Source organism: Moschus berezovskii, chromosome 4, assembly GCF_049115385.1.
Source record: "Moschus berezovskii isolate FMDL1 chromosome 4, NW_MosBer_1.0, whole genome shotgun sequence".
NCBI lineage: Eukaryota > Metazoa > Chordata > Mammalia > Artiodactyla > Moschidae > Moschus > Moschus berezovskii.
In genome coordinates this window covers 12538303-12561792 of record NC_142463.1, presented here as the reverse complement: position 1 = coordinate 12561792, position 23490 = coordinate 12538303, and the positions used below count along the sequence as shown (strand labels likewise).

General features: G+C 46.3%; 1 protein-coding gene across 1 annotated transcript in view; it reads left to right on the top strand.

Annotated features, from left to right (window-relative positions):
- EPHA10 (EPH receptor A10) overlaps positions 1-23490 on the top strand; it is a 45751-nt gene that overhangs the window by 10486 nt on the left and 11775 nt on the right. The window contains exons 4-7 of the mRNA XM_055403404.2: positions 76-231; positions 867-1217; positions 17711-17844; positions 20203-20374. Coding sequence (XP_055259379.1) covers positions 76-231; positions 867-1217; positions 17711-17844; positions 20203-20374 — 813 coding nt within the window. The remainder of the gene's footprint in view (positions 1-75; positions 232-866; positions 1218-17710; positions 17845-20202; positions 20375-23490) is intronic.

Sequence of the window (23490 nt, the reverse complement as noted above, 5' to 3'; positions counted from 1 at the left end):
CCCCACCCCAATCAGGAAAGTGGAGAAGAGAGAGGCTGTGGTATAGCCCCTTCCTCACGGAGTTCCTCCCCGCAGCCTGTCCCCCAGGGTTTTACAAGGTGTCCCCGAGGCGGCCCCTCTGCTCGCCGTGCCCAGAGCACAGCCGGGCCCTGGAAAACGCGTCCACGTTCTGCGTGTGCCAGGACAGCTATGCACGCTCGCCCACTGACCCGCCCTCGGCGTCCTGCACCCGTGAGTCCAGCTCCCGAATGCCTTACCACGGGCAGGGTGTGGGGGACGGTCTGTAAAGGCGGAATCGAGGCGTGGTGAGGGCAGGGGTTCCACGCTGGCGAGCGCCAGGGCTCAAGTGGCAGCCAGCAGAGTGGAGGGAGGGGTGGTGACCGCAAGCTGGGGCCTGGGGATGGAAGAACCAGGACAACAGAGAGAGTCTAGACGAAGGGATGAGGTTAGGCTTGTTGGGGAATCACCCCGTGGGCCGCCGCCCACCGCTCCCGCCCTCACCTGTCTTAACTCTCCAGTCAGCAGGGGGACTCCTGCCCCTTACACTCTGTTGGGTCCCCAGAACCGTAACCTCATCCCCTCACTAACGGCCACCCACCCCATCACTGACCGCACCCCACTCCCACATCCCGCCCCTCACCGGCTCACGCCCCGCCCCTCACTGGCCCACGCCCCGCCCCTCACCGGCTCACGCCCCGCCCCTCCCGCCCGGCCCCGCCCTTCACACCCACGCCCCGCCCCTGCTCCGCCCCGCCCCGCCCTTCACACCCACGCTCCGCCCCTGCTCCGCCCCGCCCCGCCCCCGCCCTCCTCTGCTCCGCGGCCGCCCACCCCAAGCCCTGACTGCGCCCACCCGTCTCCCCCAGGGCCGCCGTCAGCGCCGCGGGACCTGCAGTACAGCCTGAGCCGCTCGCCGCTGGCGCTGCGGCTGCGCTGGCTGCCGCCGGCCGACTCGGGCGGCCGCTCGGACGTCACGTACTCGCTGCTGTGTCTGCGCTGCGGCCGCGAGGGCCCGGCGGGCGCGTGCGAGCCATGCGGGCCGCGCGTGGCCTTCGTGCCGCGCCAGGTGGGGCTGCGGGAGCGCGCCGCCACGCTGCTGCACCTGCGGCCCGGCGCGCGCTACACCGTGCGCGTGGCCGCGCTCAACGGAGTGTCTGGCCCGGCGGCCGCGGCGGGAGCCACCTACGCGCAGGTCACGGTCTCCACCGGGCCCGGGGGTAAGGTCTTCTGCACCCCGCGCGCTCCCCTGTCCCGCCCGCCGCGAGCATCCCCACAGCCCGCCACCATCCCAGATAAACTGCGATCGCTGGTCTTACACAAAAATCCCCGACCCCGGCGACCCCCACCGAGGTCAGCCCCGCTTCCGAAGGCCAGGCGGGAGAAGCTGAAGATGCGGATGACTCTGTGCCTCCGGGCCACAGAGGTTATGAGTGTTCAGTTTGCGTTTGCGGAAGCCAGTGCGCGCTCCTCTTTCCCGACCTGGGAGCGAGACTTTGCCCCACACCCAGCTCTGCAGTTGCCGGAAAAAAGAGGTGGAAGATTCTGCAGTCTTTTGCCCACTCTGTCCAAAAATTTCAGTGGGAAGCCGAATCATACCTCCTTATTTCCTGTCTCAGAAAGAGGGACCGTGTGTGTCCCTTGGGCTCTACAAGGATTCTACTGCCTCACCCTCTTTCCTGGTCCTGGAAAAGAGCAAGGAAGCACAGAGGGTCAGAGGGTAGGGGCAATCGAATTCACTGGCCAACACATAACCGTCCCTTTTGGGAGTCTGGAATTCAGATGAATAAGTGAAGACCTGCACTCCTTTAATATACCTTCCTCATTCTTGACTTTTATTAATAGTTTTGATTTGTCTCACTCGGGGCTTAGCTTCAAGTAATCCTTCAAGTATCCTTTGCAAGAAATGAGTGTATTTTCTGAGTCTTTTCATGTCTGAGAAGATAGGATCCTTTTGTGACTCTGCTTCCTTGTCTAATGGCAGCTGTGTTGCAGAGAATTCTGAGGCCAGGGTAATTTTCATTGTTTTGTAGGTAACTTGGGTACAAAGGTGTGCACACATGGATGTTTGTATAATTCTTTAGCGTACTGGTGAAAATGAAATCTAACCAATATTGACCTCTTTTCATTGAGTCTGGCTATAACATCATAAAACTTTCAATCTGCCTACCTCTTTTTATTTCTGATAGTTTTTTTCAGTTATTTGACTAGAACCTCTGATAACTCCAGTCTCTCTCTTAAGACTCTTTCTAAGCCTTGAGTTGTACATCCATTTTTCTGATTCTCAAATCTTGTCACTTCCTTTGTCATTTTCAGCTCTCAGTCCATTTCCTCTGCCTTTTGGGAGAGGGTTCCCAACTTGTCCGGTCTTCTGGAAGAACAATTGTTTTGTTTGTTTTTTAAATTATCCCTATCTAATATTTGCTATTGCATTTACGTTTAACAATTTTTTTTCCTCTTCTTTTTTCTTGGCTTCCCTGAGTCTTAATTGCTGTGTGTGGGCTTTCTCTCGTTGGGGAGAGCAGGGTCTACTCTGCCCTGTGGTGGTTTCTCTTGCTGTGGCATGCAGGGCTTTAGGGCCCTTGAGCTTCAGTAGTTGTGGCACAAGAGCTTAGTTGCCCCATGGTAAGTGGGATCTTCCCAGACCAGGAATCACACCTGTGTCCCCTGTATTGGCAGTGGGCCATCAGGAAAGTCCTGCATTTATATTTTTAAAATTCAGTATTGAAAATGAAAGAAAGCACCCAAATCTGTTATCCAGAGATAAACACAACTACTAATGTCTCGGAGTATAACCTTCCACATTTTTTTCTATATTTATATCCATACCTAGAATTATCTACTGTAAATCCCCCTTTGCATAATATATGCAGCACAAATTTTTATCTAGTATTTCCTGATAACAGTCATATTTTGATATAGATGGATTTAAAAATCATGTTAAGGAAATAACCTTCTGCTTCTATTAATGAAAACACTAAGCTTCCACTGATTGAGGTCTGCTCTGTGTTGGGTACCATGCAGTATGATTTTCTACATTAATTCATTTAAATAGAATTATAATCATCTTTCAGATGATAAAACTGAAGTCTGAGAGGCCAGGTGGATTATCCAAAGTCAGCCAGAACTCAGGTTTATTACCAAAGCCCTGCTTTTAGTTCTTTGGCCATATAATGCTTTTGCTTAAAAAAAGTCAGCAACAGATGTTAATTTTACAAAATGCTTCTTAAGTATTTTTCAAGATGACCACATGTTTTTTTGTCCTTTGAACTTTTGATATGATGAATTCTACTAATGGATTTTACAATGTGATTTTCTGCATTCCTAGATTATACCCTACTGCAGATGAGTGTATTATTCTTTCAATATTTGCTGAATTAATTTGCTTATATTTTAATATTTACCATCTACATTTATAAGAGAGATTAGTTTTTGTGTTCTTTGTCAAGTTTTAGCATTTTGGTAATGTTGGCTTTGAAAAAGGCATCTTTTCTTTCTCTCTGCTCGGGAATAGTTTAAATAGCATAGTTATCATTCTTTGGAGACAGGCAGAACTGCCTGGGAAACTGTACTTTTTTAGTGGGAAAGTATGCTGATGGGCCAGTTTTTTCTGTAACTTCCTTTTGAATCAGTTTTGTTAATCTGTACTTCCACAGAACATCTTTTGATGATCTTTTTCTAACTTATTAGCCCAGAAATGTTTATTTAAAAACTTTCTGTAGTATCTAGAGTTTACTTTCTATTTCTTCATATTGTGCCCTGTGATTTCTTCTTTAAAAATTATTCTTTGAAGGAATTAGTTTTATTGGTTGTGACAGATCACCAGCTCTTGAACTCGTCAATTCCACTTCTCTTTATTTTTGTCAATTATTTTATGATTATATCTTTCTTAATACCATCCTTCTGCTTTCCTGAGGCCTTTTTCTAGGTGAGTTCAGTGCTTAGTTGTTATAGTTTTAATATTTTAAGTCTAAGAAATTTCCTCTGAATATAGCTTTGGTCACATCTAGTGTGTTTTTATACACTGCACGTTGTTCATATTGTCATTTTCTTTGTAGATATAATTCACATACCATAAAATTTCATATACCTTTTAAAGTGTGCAATTCAGTCATTTTTTCCTATGCAACTATCACAGACCCTTTAATTCCAGAACATTTTCATCATCCCCAAAAGAAACCCCACTAACAGTCACTCCCGATTCCTCCCACCCAACTCTGGCCCCTAATAACCACGAATCCACTTTCTGTTTCTATGGATTTTCCTATTCTGATCATTTTGTGTACATGGAATTATACAGTGTGTAGACTTTTGTGTCTGGCTTTTTTCACTTAGCACAATGTTTCCAAAGCTTGTCCATGTTGTAGCATGTATCAGTATTGCGTTCCTTTTTATGGCTAATATTCCGTTGTGTGGCTATACCACAAGTTGGTTTATTCATTCGTCAGTTTATGGGATTTGGACTGTTGCTGCTTTTTGGCTATTAGAGTAATGCTGCTATGAACATTCATGTACAAGTTTTGTGGAAACATATGTTTTCAGTTCTCTTGGGTATATACTTAGGAGTGGAATTGCTAGGTCATATGGTATCATAGATTGAATTATCTCCCCCAAATTCCTATATTGAAGCCTTAACCCCCAGGGTGACTATATTTGGAGATAGGGCCTTTAAAGAAATAGTTAATGGTAATGAGCCCACCTTTGGCCTCCTGATGGGAAGCGCTGACTCTTTGGAAAAGACCCTGATGCTGGAAAAGACTGAAGGCAAGAGGAGAAGTGGGCAACAGAGGATGAGATGGTTGGATGGAATCGCTGACTCAATGGACATGAGTGTGAGCAAACTCAGGGAGATGGTGAAGGACAGGCAAGCCTGGTGTGCGGCAGTTCATGGGGTCGCAAAGAGTTGGACCTGGCTTAGCAACTGAGCAGCAATGAGATCATAAGGGAGAGGCCCGAATCCCAGGGACTTACAAGGTGTCCTTACAAGAAGAGGAACACACACCAGAACTCATTTATGCCCTTTGTCCATACACAGGGGAAAGGACAGGTGAGGATACAACAAGAAGGTGGCTGGGAGCAAGTCAGGAAGAGAGCCCTTCAGTTCAGTTCAGTTCAGTCACTCAGTCGTGTCCGACTCTTTGCGACCCCATGAACCATAGCACGCCAGGCCTCCCTGTCCATCACCAACTCCCGGAGCTCACTCAAACTCATGTCCATCGAGTCAGTGATGCCATCCAGCCATCTCATTCTCTGTCGTCCCCGTCTCCTCCCACCCCCAATCCCTCCCAGCATCAGACTCTTTTCCAGTGAGTCAACTCGTCACGTGAGGTGGCCAAAGTATTGGAGTTTCAGCTTCAGCATCAGTCCTTCCAATGAACACCCAGGATTGATCTCCTTTAGAATGGACTGGTTGGATCTCCTCGCAGTCCAAGGGACTCTCAAGAGTCTTCTCCAGCACCACAGTTCAAAAGCATCCATTCTTCGGCAATCAGCTTTCTTCACAGTCCAACTCTCACATCCATACATGACCACGGGAAAAACCATAGCCTTGACTAGACGGACCTTGGTTGGCAAAGTAATGTCTCTGCTTTTTAACATGCTATCTAGGTTGGTCATAACTTTCCTTTCAAGGAGTAAGCATCTTTTAATTTCATGGCTGCAGTCAGCACCCACAGTGATTTTGGAGCCCCAAAAAATAAAGTCTGACACTGTTTCCACTGTTTCCCCATCTATTTCCCATGAAGTGATGGGACCAGATGCCATGATCTTCGTTTTCTGAATGTTGAGCTTCAAGCCAACCTTTTCACTCTCCTCTTTCACTTTCATCAAGAGGCCTTTGAGTTCCTCTTCACTTTCTGCCTTAAGGGTGGTGTCATCTGCATATCTGAGATTATTGATTACCAGAATACAAATATGAATCTGCACGCATCACCTGGAATTTCTAGTCTTTAGAACTGTAAGAAAATAAATTTTCATTGTTTAAGCCACACAGTCTGTAGCGTCTTGTTATGGCAGCCTGCATGGACCAATATAGATGGAAACTTTTAAAAAATCTTTTTGAGGAGCTGCTTAACTTTTTGAGGCATTGCCAAACTGTCTTCCAAAGCAACTGTACCATTTTACATTCCCACCAGCAATGTACAAAGGTTCCAGTTTCTCCACATCGTCACCAACACTTGCTTGTCTTGCTAATTACAGCCATCCTAGTCGATGTGAAGTGCTACTTCACTGTGTTTTCAGTTTATATTTCCATAACAACTACTGATGTTGAACCTCTTTTCAATGTGCTGGGTTTTCTTTTTGTCATTGAGTTATAAGTTTTTTTTTTTGTCTAATATATACATATATTCTGGATACCTTTGTGTTACTTCCTTGGATTGCTGTAACAAATTTCTAAAAGTTGGATGGCTTAAAACAAGCTTATTGCCTCACACTTCTGGAAGTGAGAAGTTTGAAATCAAGGTTTCAGCAGGACCATGCTCTGTGTGACTGCTGTAGGGGAGGAGGGCTCCTCCTTCTAGCCCTTGGATTAGCTGGCAGTCCCTGGCCTTCCTTGGTTCACAGGTGCATCGCCCCAGTCACACGGCCCTCTTTCCCACATGTCTTCACGCCATCTCCCCTCCATCACTGTCTGTCTCTGTGTCTGAACCACCCCCTTTCAGTAGGACACCAGTCACACTGGATAAGCCCCACCTAAATGACTTCACGTTGACTTGATTACCTCTGTGAAGACCATATTTCTGAATAAAGTCACATTCTAGAGGTACTGGGCATTAGGACCTCAACATATCTTTTTGAGAGAACACAATTCCATACATAACAACCATCATACACATGATTTGCAAATATTTGATCTGTGGATTGTCACTCACTTTCTTTTTGGCAATTGAGGCATAACTGATATATAACATTAATTTTAGGTATACACCATAATGATTTGATATTTATATATACTGTAGAGTGATCACCACAATAAGTCTAGAACATCCATAACTGTCTATAACCACATACAGTTAGAAATTGTTTTTCTTATGATGAGATCTTTCAAGACCTATTCTCAGCAATTTTCAAGTATACAATATAGTATTTTTAGCTGTAATCACTATGCTAGTTACCACCCTGTACATTACATTTCCAGGACTTATTTCTTTTATAACAGGAAATTTGTCCATTTTGACCACCTTCACTCATTGTGTCCACCCCTCACCCCCTGCCTCTGGCAACTAGCTGTCTTCCACTTTCTTTTTTTGTCTGAACCCTTGGCAGTGAAAGCATGGAGTTCTAACCATTGGACTATCAGGGGATTCCCTGTTCTTCCCTTTCTTACTACTATCTTTTGAAGCTCAACATTTTAAATTTTGATGAAGTCCAGTTTATTTTTTTCAGTTGCTTGTGCTTTTGGTTTCATATCTAAGACACCATTGCCTAAATCAAGGTCATAAAGATTTGTACCTATGTTTTCTTCTAGTATTGTCGTTTTGACTAAAAGTGTTTTGGAGAATGTGTTTTAATTTCCGGATGACTTATTTTGTTGTCTTTTTGTTTCTGATTTTACTGCTTCATGTTTAGAGAAGGAGGTTTGTACAGCATTTGCGTTTTTATTTTGTTTTTTTGCTGCATGGTTTGTAGGATCTTAATTCTGCAACTAGGGTTTGAACCCAGGCCCTGGCAGTGAAAACACCAAGTCCTAACCACTGGACCGCCAGGGAATCCCCTACAGTGTTTCCTTTTTAAAGGAGCTGGTGGAGTTTTCTTTGTGGGTTAAGATATGGTGACCCTTTTAACGATTCCATGGCTGCTTTGGAGTGATGCGCACCTCACTTTTTTTTTGCACTGCAGTGTTCCCTCTCTGCCTTTCTCTTTCCTCATATATACTAAGTACTATATTATTCAATCGTTCTGTTTCCTCCTTACTGTCTACTTGATGTTCCAAAGACTAAGAAGTTTAAGTTTCCCATTCTGCTTGTGATTTTGTTAAATTCCGTGTACTCATAATGACTTTTAGATATTTCAATTTTGCTAACGCATTTTTAGTTTCCCTACAAGCGTTTCTCACCTTCTCCACTTTTATCTCATGTCATCCTGTTTCTTTTTCTTCTCCATCTGTTTTCTCTTCATTGCCTTCTGCTTCTATTTCAGAGGCTGTGTTTTCTTTCATCTTCTTGAAGATGCCAAACAGTCTCCTTACTTGTTCTTCTAACTGTCATATTAATCACTCTTCAAGATCTGTTCCTCCTGAGTTTTCAGAATAATACTTTTTTTTTTTTGCTAATTCACAAATATTTTTTCATATGCCCATTTTCTCTTTACTTATTCTTGAACAAGGAAATAACTGATATTTGCCCCCAAAAATCCAAAAACCAAACCAAGACCACGACACATGAATTGTCCTTTGGATTGGTTTGTGAAGCTTTCAGCTGCAAGTAACAATACAATTCAGTGCAAATAACCTTTGACTGAAATGACTTCGTAGCTTACCTAAGAAGAGTAAAATTAGAGCTTGGTTAATTCAGCAACTGAATAGTGCTCTCAAGGACCCAGGTTCTTTCTTTCTCTGCAATCTTCTGTCCTTATAACCTAGGCTGGCTCCCTTATGGTGGCAAGATGGATACAGCCACTCCACACGTCACACCCTACCATCCAGGGCAGAAAAATAACTGTTTCTTCCTTCAGTTCAGTTCAGTCACTCAGTCATGTCCGACTCTTTGCAACCCCATGAATCACAGCATGCCAGGCCTCCCTGTCCATCACCAACTCCCAGAGTTCACTCAAACTCATGTCCATCGAGTCAGTGATGCCATCCAGCCATCTCATTCTCTGTCGTCCCCGTCTCCTCCCACCCCCAATCCTTCCCAGCATCGGAGTCTTTTCCAGTGAGTCAACTCGTCGCATGAGGTGGCCAAAGTACTGGAGTTTCAGCTTTAGCATCAGTCCTTCCAATGAACACCCAGGATTGATCTCCTTTAGAATGGACTGGTTGGATCTCCTTGCAGTCCAAGGGACTCTCAAGAGTCTTCTCCAGCACCACAGTTCAAAAGCATCCATTCTTTGGCGATCAGCCTTCTTCACAGTCCAACTCTCACATCCATACATGACCACGGAAAAAACCATAGCCTTGACTAGACGGACCTTTGTTGGCAAAGTAATGTCTCTGCTTTTTAATATACTATCTAGGTTGGTCATAACTTTCCTACCAAGGAGTAAGCATCTTTTAATTTCATGGCTGCAATCAGCATCCACAGTGATTTTGGAGCCCAAAAAAATAAAGTCTGACACTGTTTCCACTGTTTCCCCATCTATTTCCCATGAAGTGATGGGACCAGATGCCATGATCTTTGTTTTCTGAATGTTGAGCTTCAAGCCAACCTTTTCACTCTCCTCTTTCACTTTCATCAAGAGGCTTTTGAGTTCCTCTTCACTTTCTGCCATAAGGGTGGTGTCATCTGCATATCTGAGGTTATTGATATTTCTCCCTGCAATCTTGATTCCAGCTTGTGCTTCTTCCAGCCCAGCATTCCTCATGATGTACTCTGCATATAAGTTAAATAAGCAGGGTGACAATATGCAACCTTGACGTACTCCTTTTCCTATTTGGAACCAGTCTGTTGTTCCATGTCCAGTTCTAACTGTTGCTTCCTGACCTGCATACAGGTTTCTCAAGAGGCAGGTCAGGTGGTCTGGTATTCCCATCTCTTTCAGAACTTTCCACAGTTTACTGTGATCCACACAGTCAAAGGCTTTGGCATAGTCAATGAAATAGAAATAGATGTTTTTCTGGAACTCTTTTGCTTTCTCCATGATCCAGCAGATGTTGGCGATTTGATCTCTGGTGCCTCTGCCTTTTCTAAAACCTGCTTGAACATCTGGGAGTTCACGGTTCACTCATTGCTGAAGCCTGGCTTGGAGAATTTTGAGCATGACTTTACTAGCGTGTGAGATGAGTGCATTTGTGTGGTAGTTTGAGCATTCTTTGGCATTGCCTTTCTTTGGGATTGGAATGAAGACTGACCTTTTCCAGTCCTGTGGCCACTGCTGAGTTTTCCAAGTTTGCTGGCATATTGAGTGCAGCACTTTCACAGCATCATCCTTCAGGATTTGAAATAGCTCCACTGGAATTCCATCACCTCCACTAGCTTTGTTTGTAGTTATGCTTTCTAAGGCCCATTTGACTTCACATTCCAAGATGTCTGGCTCTAGGTCAGTGATCATGCCATCGTGATTATCTGGGTCGTGAAGATCTTTTTTGTACAGTTCTTCTGTGTATTCTTGCCACCTCTTCTTAATATCTTCTGCTTCTGTTAGGTCCATACCATTTCTGTCCTTTATCGAGCCCATCTTTGCATGAAATGTTCCCTTGTAAACTCTAATTTTCTTGAAGAGATCTCTTGTTTTTCCTAGTCTGTTGTTTTCCTCTATTTCTTTGCATTGATTGCTGAGAAAGGCTTTCTTATCTCTCCTTGCTATTCTTTGGAACTCTGCATTCAGATGCTTATATCTTTCCTTTTCTCCTTTGCTTTTCGCTTCTCTTCCAAAAACAAGGCCAGGAACTATGGACGGAGGTTTCTTCCTTGTTGGTATCTTTTTAAGAGCAGGAAGCCTTTCCCAGGCACTTCCCTGGTAGTGCAGTGGTTGAGACTTTGCCTTCCAGTGCAGGGGTATGGGTTCCATCCCGGGTTGGGGAGTTAAGATCCCACATGCCTCGCAACCAAAAACCAAAACATAAAAAAGCAGAAGCAAAACTGTAACAAATCAATAAACACTTTTTTTTTTTTAAGTAACCTTTCCCAGAATCCCTCTTCCTCTTAGGTGGTTTCTCCTTTTCTTGTCCAGAATTGGATTATGAATCCAACCCTGATCTAATTATTGGCAAAGGGAATGAGTGCACATGAATGTTTTGGGACAATCAGAATCAACCCGAGTCATCTGAGGGGAGACAGTAGACCCTGAATCCAAAACTGGGCTTGGTCAGCAGAAAGTGGGGCATGGCTGTTGAAGAGCCACTGTCTGTTGGACTCTTGGTCCCACTCGGGTGCTGACTGAACCGCATAACAAATGTACAGTGGGAGAGCAGGTGCTTGGGTTCTGTTTTTAGCTTCGTTCTCAGGGTTTATCAGGCTTTCATCTAACATCACTCTGCGGGGCTGAAATGGAACCTTCTCCTATCTCTATATCCTGGCCATCTGATAACATTCAGAAGATGTAGTTTTAAAAAATGGCATTCCTGGCTCTGTCCTATCTCTGCCTTCCATCTGTATCTACAAGAGGTTGCACCCCTTCCTAGGATGTCTCATCACTCCTCTTCCCTTTGTGCCTGCATCTTTTCTGGGAGCTGCCATCTCCAAGTGTATCTAGGCTGAGAGGCCCTCTCAGGGGAGAGGGGAAGCAACTTTGCAGTGAAGTGACGGCTGTGCGCTCATTGTCCAGTCAACAAAGACCTTGCTATTTTTTTTTTTTTAAAAGGGTCAGACAGTGGGAGGAAGGATAAAGGATCTTTCAAGTTATTTTTAGGATGGGAGGCAATGCCACTCTGTGGCAGCATACCTGGGGGTTCACTACAATTATATTTTCCAGTCCAGTCCCACTCACTTTATCATAGGTGGAAATACTCCACTTTACTCCCTATCCCCCCATTCTGACATTTAGCTGTCAAGACTCATTTATGTTGACATTTCTGTGTTTCCCATATATGTGGGTTTTAATTAGAATTTGGAAGAGACATCAGTTAATGGGGGCTGTTAGATGGTGACCATTTAAAGCTGGAAGCCATGTTTATATGCTTTTCAAATATAGCTCCTTAGGCCCTTGTCTCCGTTTCCTTGACTCCTTGCTACCTGTTGTTTTGTTGTTCAGTCACTAAGTTGTGTCCAACTCTTTGTGACCTCATGGACTGCAGCACACCAGGCTCCTCAGGCCTTCGCTGTCTCCCAAAGTTTGCTCAAGTTTGTGTCCATTGAATTGGACATGGAGGTGCTGTCTAACCCTCTCGTCCACTCCCACCCCTTCTCCGTTTGCCTTCAGTCTTTCCAGCATCAGGGTGCAGTGAGTTTGCTCTTTTCATCAGGTGGTCAAGGTACTGGAGATTCAGCTTCAGTATCAGTCCTTACAGTGAATATTCAGGGTTGATATCCTTTAAAATTGACTGGTTTGATCTCCTTGCCGTCCAAGGGACTCTCACAGGTCTTCTCCGGCACCACATTTTGAAAGCATTAATTCTTTGGCACTCAACCTTCTTTACGATCCAACTCTCACATCTGTACATGACTACTGGGAAAACCATAGCTTTCACTACATGGACCTTTGTCAGCAAAGTGATGTCTCTGCTTTTTAATATTCTGTCTTTGTTTGTCATAACTTTCTTTCCAAGAAGCAAGTGTCTTTTAATTTCATAGCTGCAATCACTGTCCACAGTGATTCTGGAGCCCAAGATAATAAAATCTGTCACTGCTTCCACTTTCTCCCCTTCTGTTTGCCATGAAGTTATGGGACTGGATGCCATGATCTTCGTTTTTTGAATGTTGAGTTTTAAGCCAGCTTTTTCACTCTCCTCTTTCACTCTCATCAAGAGGCTCTTTAGCTCCTCTTCACTTTCTGCCATTAGAGTGGTAACATCTGCATATCTGAGGTTGTTGATATTTCTTCTGTCAATTTTGATCCTAGCTTGTGATTCTTCTAGCCCAGCATTTTGAACAATGTACTCTGCATAGAAGTTAAATAAGCAGGATGACAATATACAGCCTTGACGTACTCCTTTCCCAATTTTGAACCATTCTGTTCCATGTCTGGTTCTAACTGTTGCTTCTTGACCCAAATACAGGTTTCTCAGGACACAGGTAAGATGGTATGGTCTGGTATTCCCATCTCTTTAAGAATCTTCCAGTTTCTTGTGATTCTCACAGTCAAAGCCGTTAGCATAGTCAATGAAGCAGAAGTAGATGTTTTTCTGGAATTCGCTTGCTTTCTACATGATCCAGCAAATGTTGGCAATCTGATCTTTGGTTCCTCTGCCTTTTCTAAACCCAGCTTGTACATCTGAAAGTTCTCAGTTCACGTACTGCTGAAGCCTAGCCTTAAGGATTTTGAGCATAACCTTGCTAGCATATGAAATGAGTGCAATTGTACATTCAAAGAATGTTTGAACATTCTTTGGCATTACCCTTCTTTGGGATTGGAATGAAAACTGACCTCTTCCAAGTCCTATGGCTACTTTCTGCTGTCTACTTCCTCTGAATGCCCCGAAGACACTAGGAACCTCCACATTGTTAAAGCCAGTGGCACTTTGAATTGTTTTGTTACCCATCTTTGCTCTGCATATGACACTGCCAACCAGCATCTCCTTTGGCTGGTAAATGTGGTATTGAGTGCTTGTTCTATGTCAAGTATTGTGCTAAGCTCTTTATATGTTATTAATTCATAAAATTCTCAAAGCAAGTATGAAGAGGTCATTATTGTTTCCCATCTGCGTGTAAGGGAACTGAAGCTCTTGCTTGTGGACCAGTAGCTAATAACAGGAAGAGTCAAGCGGGAACCTTCCTAACAGTTCTTTTTCCTGGGCTTCTGTAGCCTCATTTGTTCCTGGTTTTTCCTCTCCTCTCTTTGGCTCCTCCTTCCCAAGCTCCTCTTTATTTGCCTGCCTCTTAAGTGTGGTCATTTCTTGGGCTTGTTTCCTGTTAACTTTGCCTTCTCTCCCTTTCCACGTTGCCCTGGGCAGTTTCATCAAATCATCTTGCAATGGCTCTCAGATCTCCATATCCCTCCTGGATACCTTTTGTGAGCCTTGGAACCACTTGTGGGGTTAGTCGCTCGTGTCTGACTCTTTGCAACCCCGTGGACGTAGCCTGCCAGGTTCCTCTGTCCATGGGATTCTCCAGGCAAGAATGCTGGAGTGGGTTGTCATGCCCTCTGTCAGGGGATCGTCCCAACCCAGGAATTGAACTCGCGTCTCCTGTGTCTCCTGTATTGCAGGTGGGTTCTTTACCAGCTGGGCCATCAGGGAAGCCCTTGGAACCACTTACCCATCCACTTTCCTAGCATCTTCGCTTGGAAAACCCTCTGTTCGACACACAGTGGAGTCACTGAGAAGCTTTTTAAAAAGATAGTAATGCCTGAATCCCACCCCACAGAAACTGATTTAATTGCTTTGGGTTGTGTGACCTGAGCGTCACTATTTTTTTTTATTTTGGTAAAAAACATATAACAGGAAATTTACCAAATTAGCCATTTTAGGGTACAGTACAGTAGCATTAACTATGTGCACGTCATCATACAACAGACCCCTATAGACTTTTTCATCTTGCAAAATGCAAACTATTAAAAATAATGCAAGCTCTATACTCCTTGAGCAACAACTCCTCTTCCCTCCTCCTCCCAGACCCTGGCAACCACATTCTACTTTCTAAGAGTTCAGTTACTTTTGATAGCATACATAGAAGTGGAATCATGCAATATTTGTCTCTTTGTGACTGGCTTATTTCACTCAGCATAATGTCCTCAAAGTTGATCCATGTTGTAGCATATGAGAGGATTTCCTTTCTTTAAGCTGAGTAGTATTCCATTGTATGCCTATATCACATTTCCTTTTTTTTTTTCCTTTCTACCTTTTTGAGACATCATTGACATATAACTCTGTGTAATTCTAAGGTGTGATGATTTGGTGCATGTGTATATTGTGAAATGATTGCCATAAGAAGGTTAACACATCCATCCTCTCACATAATTACATTTTGTGCATGGTGCAAACAGTGATGTTCTGTCTTAGCAGCTTTCAAGTACACCATGGTATACACTAGATCCCCAGATTTTATTCTTCTTATAATTGGAAGTCTGGATCTTTGACCCACATCTCCCTGTTTACCTCATGTCCTATCTCTTGGCAAAAATCCAATCTATTCTCTGTTCTCTGAGTTTGGCTTTTTTAGATTCTACGTATAAATGACATCAGGCAATATTTGTCTCTCTGTTTTATTTCGCTTAGCCTAGTGCCCTCAGGGTTCATCTGTGTTTTTGCTAATGGCAGGATTTCTTTTTTTCATGGCTGAATAACATATCATGAAACATATATGTATATAGTTGTGTCTCTGTCCACTCATCTGTCAGCAGACACTTAGCTTGTTTCTGTACCTTGGCTATTGTCAGTAATGCTGTACTGAACATGAGAGTGCAGTAGTCTGAACAAGATTGTGGTTTCACTCCCCTGGGCTGTACGCTTGGAAGAGCGGTTGCTGGGTCACATGGTAGTTCTATGTTTATTTTGTTTTTTATCAGCATTTTTGTTGAAGTATAGTTGATTCACACTATTGTGTTAGTTTCTGCTATACAGCAAAGTGATTCCGTTATATACATTTAAAAAATACTCATTTCCATTATGGTTTGTCATAAGATACTGACTGTAGTTCCCTGTGCTATACAGTAGGACTTCGTGCTTTATCCATTCTCTATATAAAAGCTTACATCTGCTGCCCCTAACCTCCCACTCTGCCCCTGTCCAGACTCTCTCCCACCTTGGCAACCACCAGTCTGACTTCCGTATCTTGAGATTCTGTTTCATAGATAGATTTGTTTGTGTCATATTTTAGATTCCACAGGTAAGCGCTATCGTATGGTATTTGTCTTTCTCTTTATGAGTGACTTAATATGATTATCTCCAGTTGGATCCTAGTTTTCCATAGTGTTTGCACTAATTTACATTCCCACCAACAGTGCCAACAGTGCCCCGGGTTCCAGTCTCTCCACAGTCTAACACTTGTTATTTCTGGCTTTTTGTTTATTTTTGATCCTAACAGGTACGAGGTGATATCTCATAGTTTTGACTTCCATTTCCCTGATGATTGGTGATGTTGAACATCTTTTTATCTGCTTATCAGCCATTTGCACATCTTTGGAGAAATGTCTATTCAAGTCCTCTGCCCATTTAAAAAAAATTTATTATTTATTTATTATTTTTGGCTCTGTTGGGTCTTTGTTGATGTTCATGGGCTTTCTGTAGTTGAAGAGAGCAGGGACTACCCTCTATTGCAGTGTGCCGGCTCTCACTGTGGTGGCTTCTCTTGTTGTGGAACATGGGCTCTAGAGCATAGGCTCACTAGTTGAAGTATGCGGGCCTCACGGCATGTGAAGTGTTCCGGGAGCAGGGATCGAGCCCGTGTCCATTGCACTGGCAAGTGGATTCTCAAAGCTGGACGACCAGGGAAGCCCCTGCCCATTTTTAAATTGGGCTATTTGTGGGGTTTGGCGTTGTTATTGTTGACTTAAATGAGTTCTTTTTATATTCTGGACATTAACCCCTTATTAGATCTGTGTATAGTAAATATTTCCCCCATTCCATAGGTTGCCTTTTCACTCTGCTGTTTCCTTTATTGCTCAGATGTTTTTAAGTTTGTACTGCCATTTGTTGATTTAACATCTGCTGCCTATGCTTTTTGCTTTTTGTGTCACATTCAAGAAATCTGCCAAATTCAGTATCATGAAGCTTTTCCTCTATGTTTTCTTCTAGAAGTTTCAGGTCTTACATTTATGTCTGTAATTCATTTTGAGTTCATTTTTGTATGTAGTGTAAACTAAAGGGCCCAACGTCTTTCTTTTTTGTGTGGATATTCAATTTTCCTACCGCCATTTGTCAAAGAGACTTTTTTATTTTATAATATTTAGGAATAAACTTAAATAAGTGGGATTGCTTTCTTGATTTTCACTTCATATTGTTCATTGTTAATGGGTGGAAATGCGAATGATTTTCTGTGATTTGATTTTGTATCCTGCAATTTTGCTAACAGTGTTTTCTGTGGAACCTTTAGTGTTTTCTACATAGAAGATTATGTCATCTGTGAACAGAGATCATTTTACTTCCTCCGTTCCAATCTGGAAGCCTTTTATTTCTTTTTCTTGCCTAATTACACTGTCTAGGATTTCCAGGACTGTGTTGAATAGAAGTGGCAAGATTCCTAATCTTCAAAGGAAAGCTCTCAGCTTTTCACCATTGAGTATGATGATAGCTGGAGCTTTTCATATATGGCCTTTATTTTGTTGAGGTAATTTCCTTCTATTCCTAGTTTACTTGAGTATATTACCTCTTGACCAGACTATTAGAATAGTTAAGTAGCTTGTCTTCCTGCCTGCTGTGCTGTCTAATATCTCCAAGGCACAGAGCATGTAGAAATAGCTTGGGGGAATTAGAACCAGATACCTGAAGTGGCTGGATGGCATCACCGACTCGATGGACATGAGTTTGAGTGAACTCCAGGAGTTGGTGATGGACAGGGAGGCCTGGCCTGCTGTGATTCATGGGGTCGCAAAGAGTTGGACACGACTGAGCGACTGAACTGAACTGAACCTGAAGGGATGCTGGAGTGTAGGGGTGGGCAAGCAGCACGTGGCCTGCTGCTTTCCTGCTAGGAACTGCGGAGGCCAAGAGCTGTGGAGTCAGAGCTCTCTTCTAGCCTCGTGAGGACGCTTTCCCTCAGGCCCCGCCCCTCAGGAGCCTTTTGCCCCACCCACAGCCCCTTGGGCCCCGCCCCCAGGAGCCTTTTGCCCCACCCGCAGCCCCTTGGGCCCCGCCCCTCAGAAGCCTTTTGCCCCACCCACAGCCCCTTGGGCCCCGCCCCCAGGAGCCTTTTGCCCCACCCGCAGCCCCTTGGGCCCCGCCCCATGTGGCTCCCCACGCGCCCCGCCTCTCCGGCCGCCTGCCCCTGCCCCAGAGAACCTCACATTACTCAACTTTCAGCGCCCTGGGAGGAGGATGAGATCCGCAGGGACCGAGTGGAGCCCCAGAGCGTGTCTCTGTCGTGGCGGGAGCCCATCCCCGCGGGAGCCCCCGGGGCCAACGGCACAGAGTATGAGATCAGATACTTCGAGAAGGTGAGTCTGGGTCTGGGAGGAACCTGGGGTGGCATTACCGGCTGCGATCTGACCCCCTCTCCTACCGGCTTCCTTTTCTTTACAATCCCCTCCCAGCATAAGTCCTTCTTGCTTTGCCTCTAAACATCTCCGTTGGCCCCCTAAACGCCCCCGGCTGCAGTCTCTTCCTGGCCCCGCCTCACCGTGGACACACAGCTCTCCCTGTTTCCGCGGGTCTTCTTTCGGTAACCCGTCATCGTGTCCATTTTCACCTCACTGCCTAGTGTTCACAGTTGACAAAAAGCTTCCTCTGGGGGCTGATCCAGACTTCCTGTGGCTGGATTCTGTGCATAGTTTGCAACCCTTTTAAGAAAAAGAACGCAGAAACATATTGTTTCAAATTTTATGGAAAAGTACCACTGTGGGAACCTGTTGCCAGGTCTGGTGGTATGCCAGAGCTCAGCATAAATAATATGCTGATAAATGTTTAACAGCCAGCTCTCACAGAAATGAATGTATGCACTGGCATTTTAATTTTACTGATGTGGAGACTGTGTAAGCAATCATTTACAAATAATAATAGAACGTATACAGTGTTCCTTATAAACTCTGTAGGGCCAGTTGATTCTCCTAGGATACTTTTTCTTGATTTTGGCTGACTTCTTGTATCTGTGGTCAGTCTATGGTTGCAGCTCAAGGGTGGTTTAACAAGTAGAGTTAGGTCCAGATCCACATCTCTTTTCTGCATAAGTTTATTGTCTTTGAATTTGATAGGTAATCTACAGTTAAACTATTTTCATTTTGGTGCCAATTGTATTCATTAAAGCAAAATTTTGCTTTCAACTTAGCACTACATGTGTTAGGACTTCACTCCCTCCTCAGGGAGTTCTTTACTGAATCAGATAACAGATTTTGAAAAGAGAAATCTGGAGAGCTGTGAGCTGAGAGAGAGAGAGAGAGAAAGTTGGGGACTTTCAACCCAGAGATAGTAGCTGAAGCCAAAGGACCAGAGGGGATGGCCAAGGGAGGGGGGCATGAGTGAGAAAAGCTGCTGGGACAGGGTTCTGGGGGTCCCTGACATCAAGGATACCACAGCGAAGGTCACTGGGAAGGAGCCAGGCAGGCAGCAATTGCTTAGAAAGGGCTCACTGAACTGACACTCGGGGATCAGAGCATAGATACAGTCCCAATGCTGAGCTGGGTGGATGCTCCCTGGCCCATAGGGAGTGTGAATTTTCTGGGAACAAAAACCCTTGAAAAGAGGAGCCAGTACAAAAGGGGCCGTGTTTGAAAGCCTTCAGGAGTGTCTCATGGAGCCTGACGACCAGAAGCGTGGCAGGAGTCACCAGCCCCTCATCTTAGTTCTCTCCATACCAACCCCACCTCCTCTTCAGGAAGGGTTGTTTCTAGCACCTTGCAGCCGCCCAGGCTGGCAGCCCCTTTTCCCCTCCCCTCCCTGAGCCTGCTTATAAGTTCTGCAGCCAGGGCCTCACTGTCTTTCCAGAAGTGGGATTCTGATTGGCCCAGCTTGGGTCAGAGTCTGCCCTGATTCCAGAATACCGCGACCGTGGAAGTGGGGCTGCAGATATAGGGGAGGTGCGCCTTTGGGGGTGTGGCCGGGGCTCCAATCAGGGGGTGTGTGCAGAGATGAAATGACAGCAGCATGCCCAGCACGCCCCATTATCAGATGTGTTGGGGGCAGGATGGCGTAGTGCACAGAGCACAGGACCTAAAGGAACTGGGAAGGTGTCACCCCGCCCCTTCCCTGCTGGGAGCATCACCTATCCAAGGAGATAGGAATGCTGGTGTGAGAACTGTAGGAAGTTGGCTCCTATAGGGTCTAACCCAGCAGCGGGCAGTGAATGGGCCCTTGGTGGGGGGCTGTGGGTGAGCCTCTCAGCCCCTCTGATCCCAATTCCTTATCTGTGAATCCACACCTTGCAGGACATTGTGAAAGTCCAATGACAAGGGGAAAGAAAAGCCAACAAGGGCCAGGCAGGTGTCAGGGCTCATTTCCTTCTTCTTTCCTCTGAGGGGTCAGGTGTAGTTCCTCCTCTAGACTGCCAGGCATCGATGCCTTTCATCCTAGCATCCCCGATAAGGCCAGTATCTTCTCTAAAGTTTCTGTTACTTGGAGGTGGGGCTGTTCTCAGTTAAGGTACCACCGAGTATAGGTGGAAACTTGTGGTGGAGAAAGGGGCTGGGGATCTTCTGGAAGAAAGCTGTGAGATTCCTCCAAGATGAGTGGAGTTATTCCAGCAGCCCAGACTCCTCCCCTCAGGGTACCTCTGCCACCTCCCCACCCTTTCCCTCCACATTCTCCCAGGAGCATGGGGCTAGCCCTGGGTCTGGACCTCGTGTTTCTCTGTCCCTCCCCAGGGTCAGAGTGAGCAGACTTACTCGACGGTGAAGACAGGGGCGCCTGCGGTCACTGTCACCAACCTGAAGCCAGCTACCCGCTACATCTTTCAGATCCGGGCAGCTTCCCCAGGGCCCTCCTGGGAGACCCAGAGCTTCAACCCCAGCATTGAAGTGCTGACTCCAGGGGAGGGTAAGTGACATGTGCAAGAGGAGAGAAAACCCAGCCTGGGGCTAGAGCATGGAGGCAAATTGAGGGGTTATCTGTGCAATTAAGGGAACCTGCAGAACAGTTCAGTTACAACCTCATGAATGAATGAAACTGGAGTCTAGTAACTAGTGGCTTAGATCGGACGCCTGTCCTGGCGGAACTCACAGGGGAGGGATCCATGAGCAGCTGCAACCCAGGTCTCAGCTGGTGCCTCCCTCCCATGTCTCGAGGAAACATCCTCTGCCCTCTCCAAGATTCCTCTCTTTTCTTGGGAGGACTTTTCTTCTCCTGGTCACTTCTTGTCCTTGACCACTAAATTCTTGTTCTCATCCTGCTGCTTTCTCTCTGTCATGACACAGACTCAAATGTGGGCACCGTCCCTCTTCCCACTACGCCTTAGAGTGTGAAGTCGAGGGGTCGGCCCAGCTTACCCTCTGGACTTCCAGGCCCTGATGTCCATCATCCCAGCATCCAGCCTTTGCTGAGGGTTTGGACAAACCAAGGGAGTGTCACCTGCAGCAATAAACCAAGCAAAAACACCAGAAGTGGTTAAGACTCTGAGTTTTCACTGCTGGGGCCTGGGTTCATTCCCTGGTCAGAGAACTAAGATGCCACAAACTGCATGGTGCGGCCAAAGGCAAACAAACCAACAAAACACCAGGAGAACTGCACACTTTCAATGGGCGAATTGTATGGTAAGAATAATTTCTCAATAAAGTTGTTAACAAAGCAAAGCAAGAACTGAACATCAGATATTCCTGATCCTAAAACAGTTCCAGCTCTCAGCCATGGTGTGGTACTACCCACCCCCCGCCCTGGCTTCCCTGCCCTGGTTCCTCCTCTCCCACACCCGAACCCCCCAGGACCCCTTCCTGATGTGCACAGAGCATTTAGTGCTTTCTTTTGGTCTCCTGTTGCTAACCCAGCCCTCAGGATCTCACCGCTATCTACCCTGAGCAGCTCATGAAAGTATTTTTCCTGGACAAAAGGCAGTTTGCCCTAAAAGGCATCCTGGCACCAGCTGTCAAGACAATAATTCTTTCCAACCTGCTACACAAGTCTAATCCAAGATAGAAAGAGCTCTGAGCCCAGAGGAAGGTGGAGATCAAGTGCTGATGAGTTTGCCTTCTGGGAAGGAGACAGCACTTCTTGCTCGAATGCCTGTCTCTGCCAGACCCCGGCCAGGTGCTGGTGAGAGGAGATTAGAGCTGGGCCTTGAAGGCTGGGGAACGTTGGAGTTCTCCGTGGGGAGGAGGGCAGGGAGGGCGTCTTGGAGAGTGAGAGGCATCAGAACAAAGGCTCGCGGGTCGGGCTGGAGTGGATGTGGTGGAGGGTGGGCGCTGGGGTCCGGGAGCTGAAGAGGTCTGATGACTTCTGTTAATCTGGTGCTTCTCAGTTGGTGGATCCCTGGGTCTGGAAAATCCCCTGGAGAAGGAAATGGCAACCCACTCCAGTATTCTTGCCTGGGAAATCCCTTGGACAGAGGAGGTTGGGCTACAGTCCATGGGGCCACGAAGAGTCAGACACAAATGAGCTACGGAGGGCACACAGTCAGTAGACGTGCCGCCCAGCCCCTGGCCTCCTCTGTCGTGGCCCTGGCTACAGAGAGTGGTTCCCCAATCGCAGAGCACTTTTCCCAGGGAGCTGTGACCCCAAGTCAAGATCGCGAGGAGGACCATGCTGCACTACTGCACTAGTTAATCACTGCTGTGTAGCAAATTGCCCTCAACTCAACAGCCAAAACCAACATCCATTCGTTATCTCATGGGTCAGGAACATGCGCACGGCTTAGCCCTCACTGCGGTCCAGGTGTCCTCTGGGGCTGCCATCTTCTCCAGGCTTAACTGGGGCAGAGTGGAGAGGAAGGGAGGAGTGTGCGCTTCCCTAGCTGGACTCTTGCTGGCTGCTTGCTGGAGGCAGGCACAAGATTCCTAGACTTCTCCAAGGACTGCTCATAACCCAGCAGCTCGATTCTTCTAGAGGCCGTGAGAGAGAGGGAGCAAGAGGGCTCCCAGGACTGAAGCCGATCTCTTGTGACCTAATCATGGTGGCGACCTCCCGTCACTTGCGCTGTCTTCTATTCATTAGAAGCGAATGACCGTGTTCAGCCCATGCTCGTGGGGGAAGGAACACCAGGAAGCGGAGAATCCTGCAGGGCTATCTCAGAGGCCGCCGGCCACACCAATTTTCTCTGCATCCTCCATTTCTGTGTCCACCAGGACAGCTCATTTCAAACAGTCCTTGGCGACTGTTCCGTCTTCTGCCACCAGCCAGGCCCAGGACCCTATTCCCCATCTATGGAAATGGGGGCTCCGGAATCTGTCCTTTTGACCCTGACTTTGTTGGCCTCTGACCCTCCCTTTCTCTGCTGTCACTCTTCCTCACTTGCTGTGTGACATCCTAATAGCAGCTTTTGGGATCTGACTGCATCTGTCGGGCTCCCAGCCCCTCCTGGCCCACGATCATCTCTCCCCAGCCTCTGCGGACTCTCCTGGTTGAAGTGCTCTCCAGCCCTGCTGGCCCCCATTCCCCAGACATTATTTTACACCCACCCCACTGTCCCCAAGACTGGCTCTTCTCCATCGTCCCTTGCCAAGGCTGCCTGCTAAAGTGTCTTTTTCTAATCCCAGTGTATTCATCAGGGCTGCGTAGCATCTTCCCCATTCCCGACAGTTATCCCAAACTTTTGTCTCTTCCAAGCACCCCCCTCTCTCCTGACTCCTGACCTAGCAGATTCCCTCATTCCTCTCCTTGTGGGAAGGAACTCTGTCCACTGCTCTGGGCTCCCTGTTACCCTCAAGATAAAGCTCATCCTCCTGGCCTAGCATTCAAGGCCCTTGTGGGTCTGTCACCTCCCCCAGTTCCCTTCATCCTCCTGCCTTCCAGCTTTATCTCTTCGTATCTTGCATCTCTGACTCCATGCAGCCTGCTTTCCAGCCACATGGGATGACCTGTCATTTTCCAGACCCAGCAAGTGCATCTGAGCATCGTCAACAACCCCGTCCACCTTCCAGGTCCAGTGCAGATGATCCTCTTCTGCAAAACCTTCCCCATTGGCTTTAGGAAGAAATGATTGTGCCTCTGCTCAGCTCTGCTTC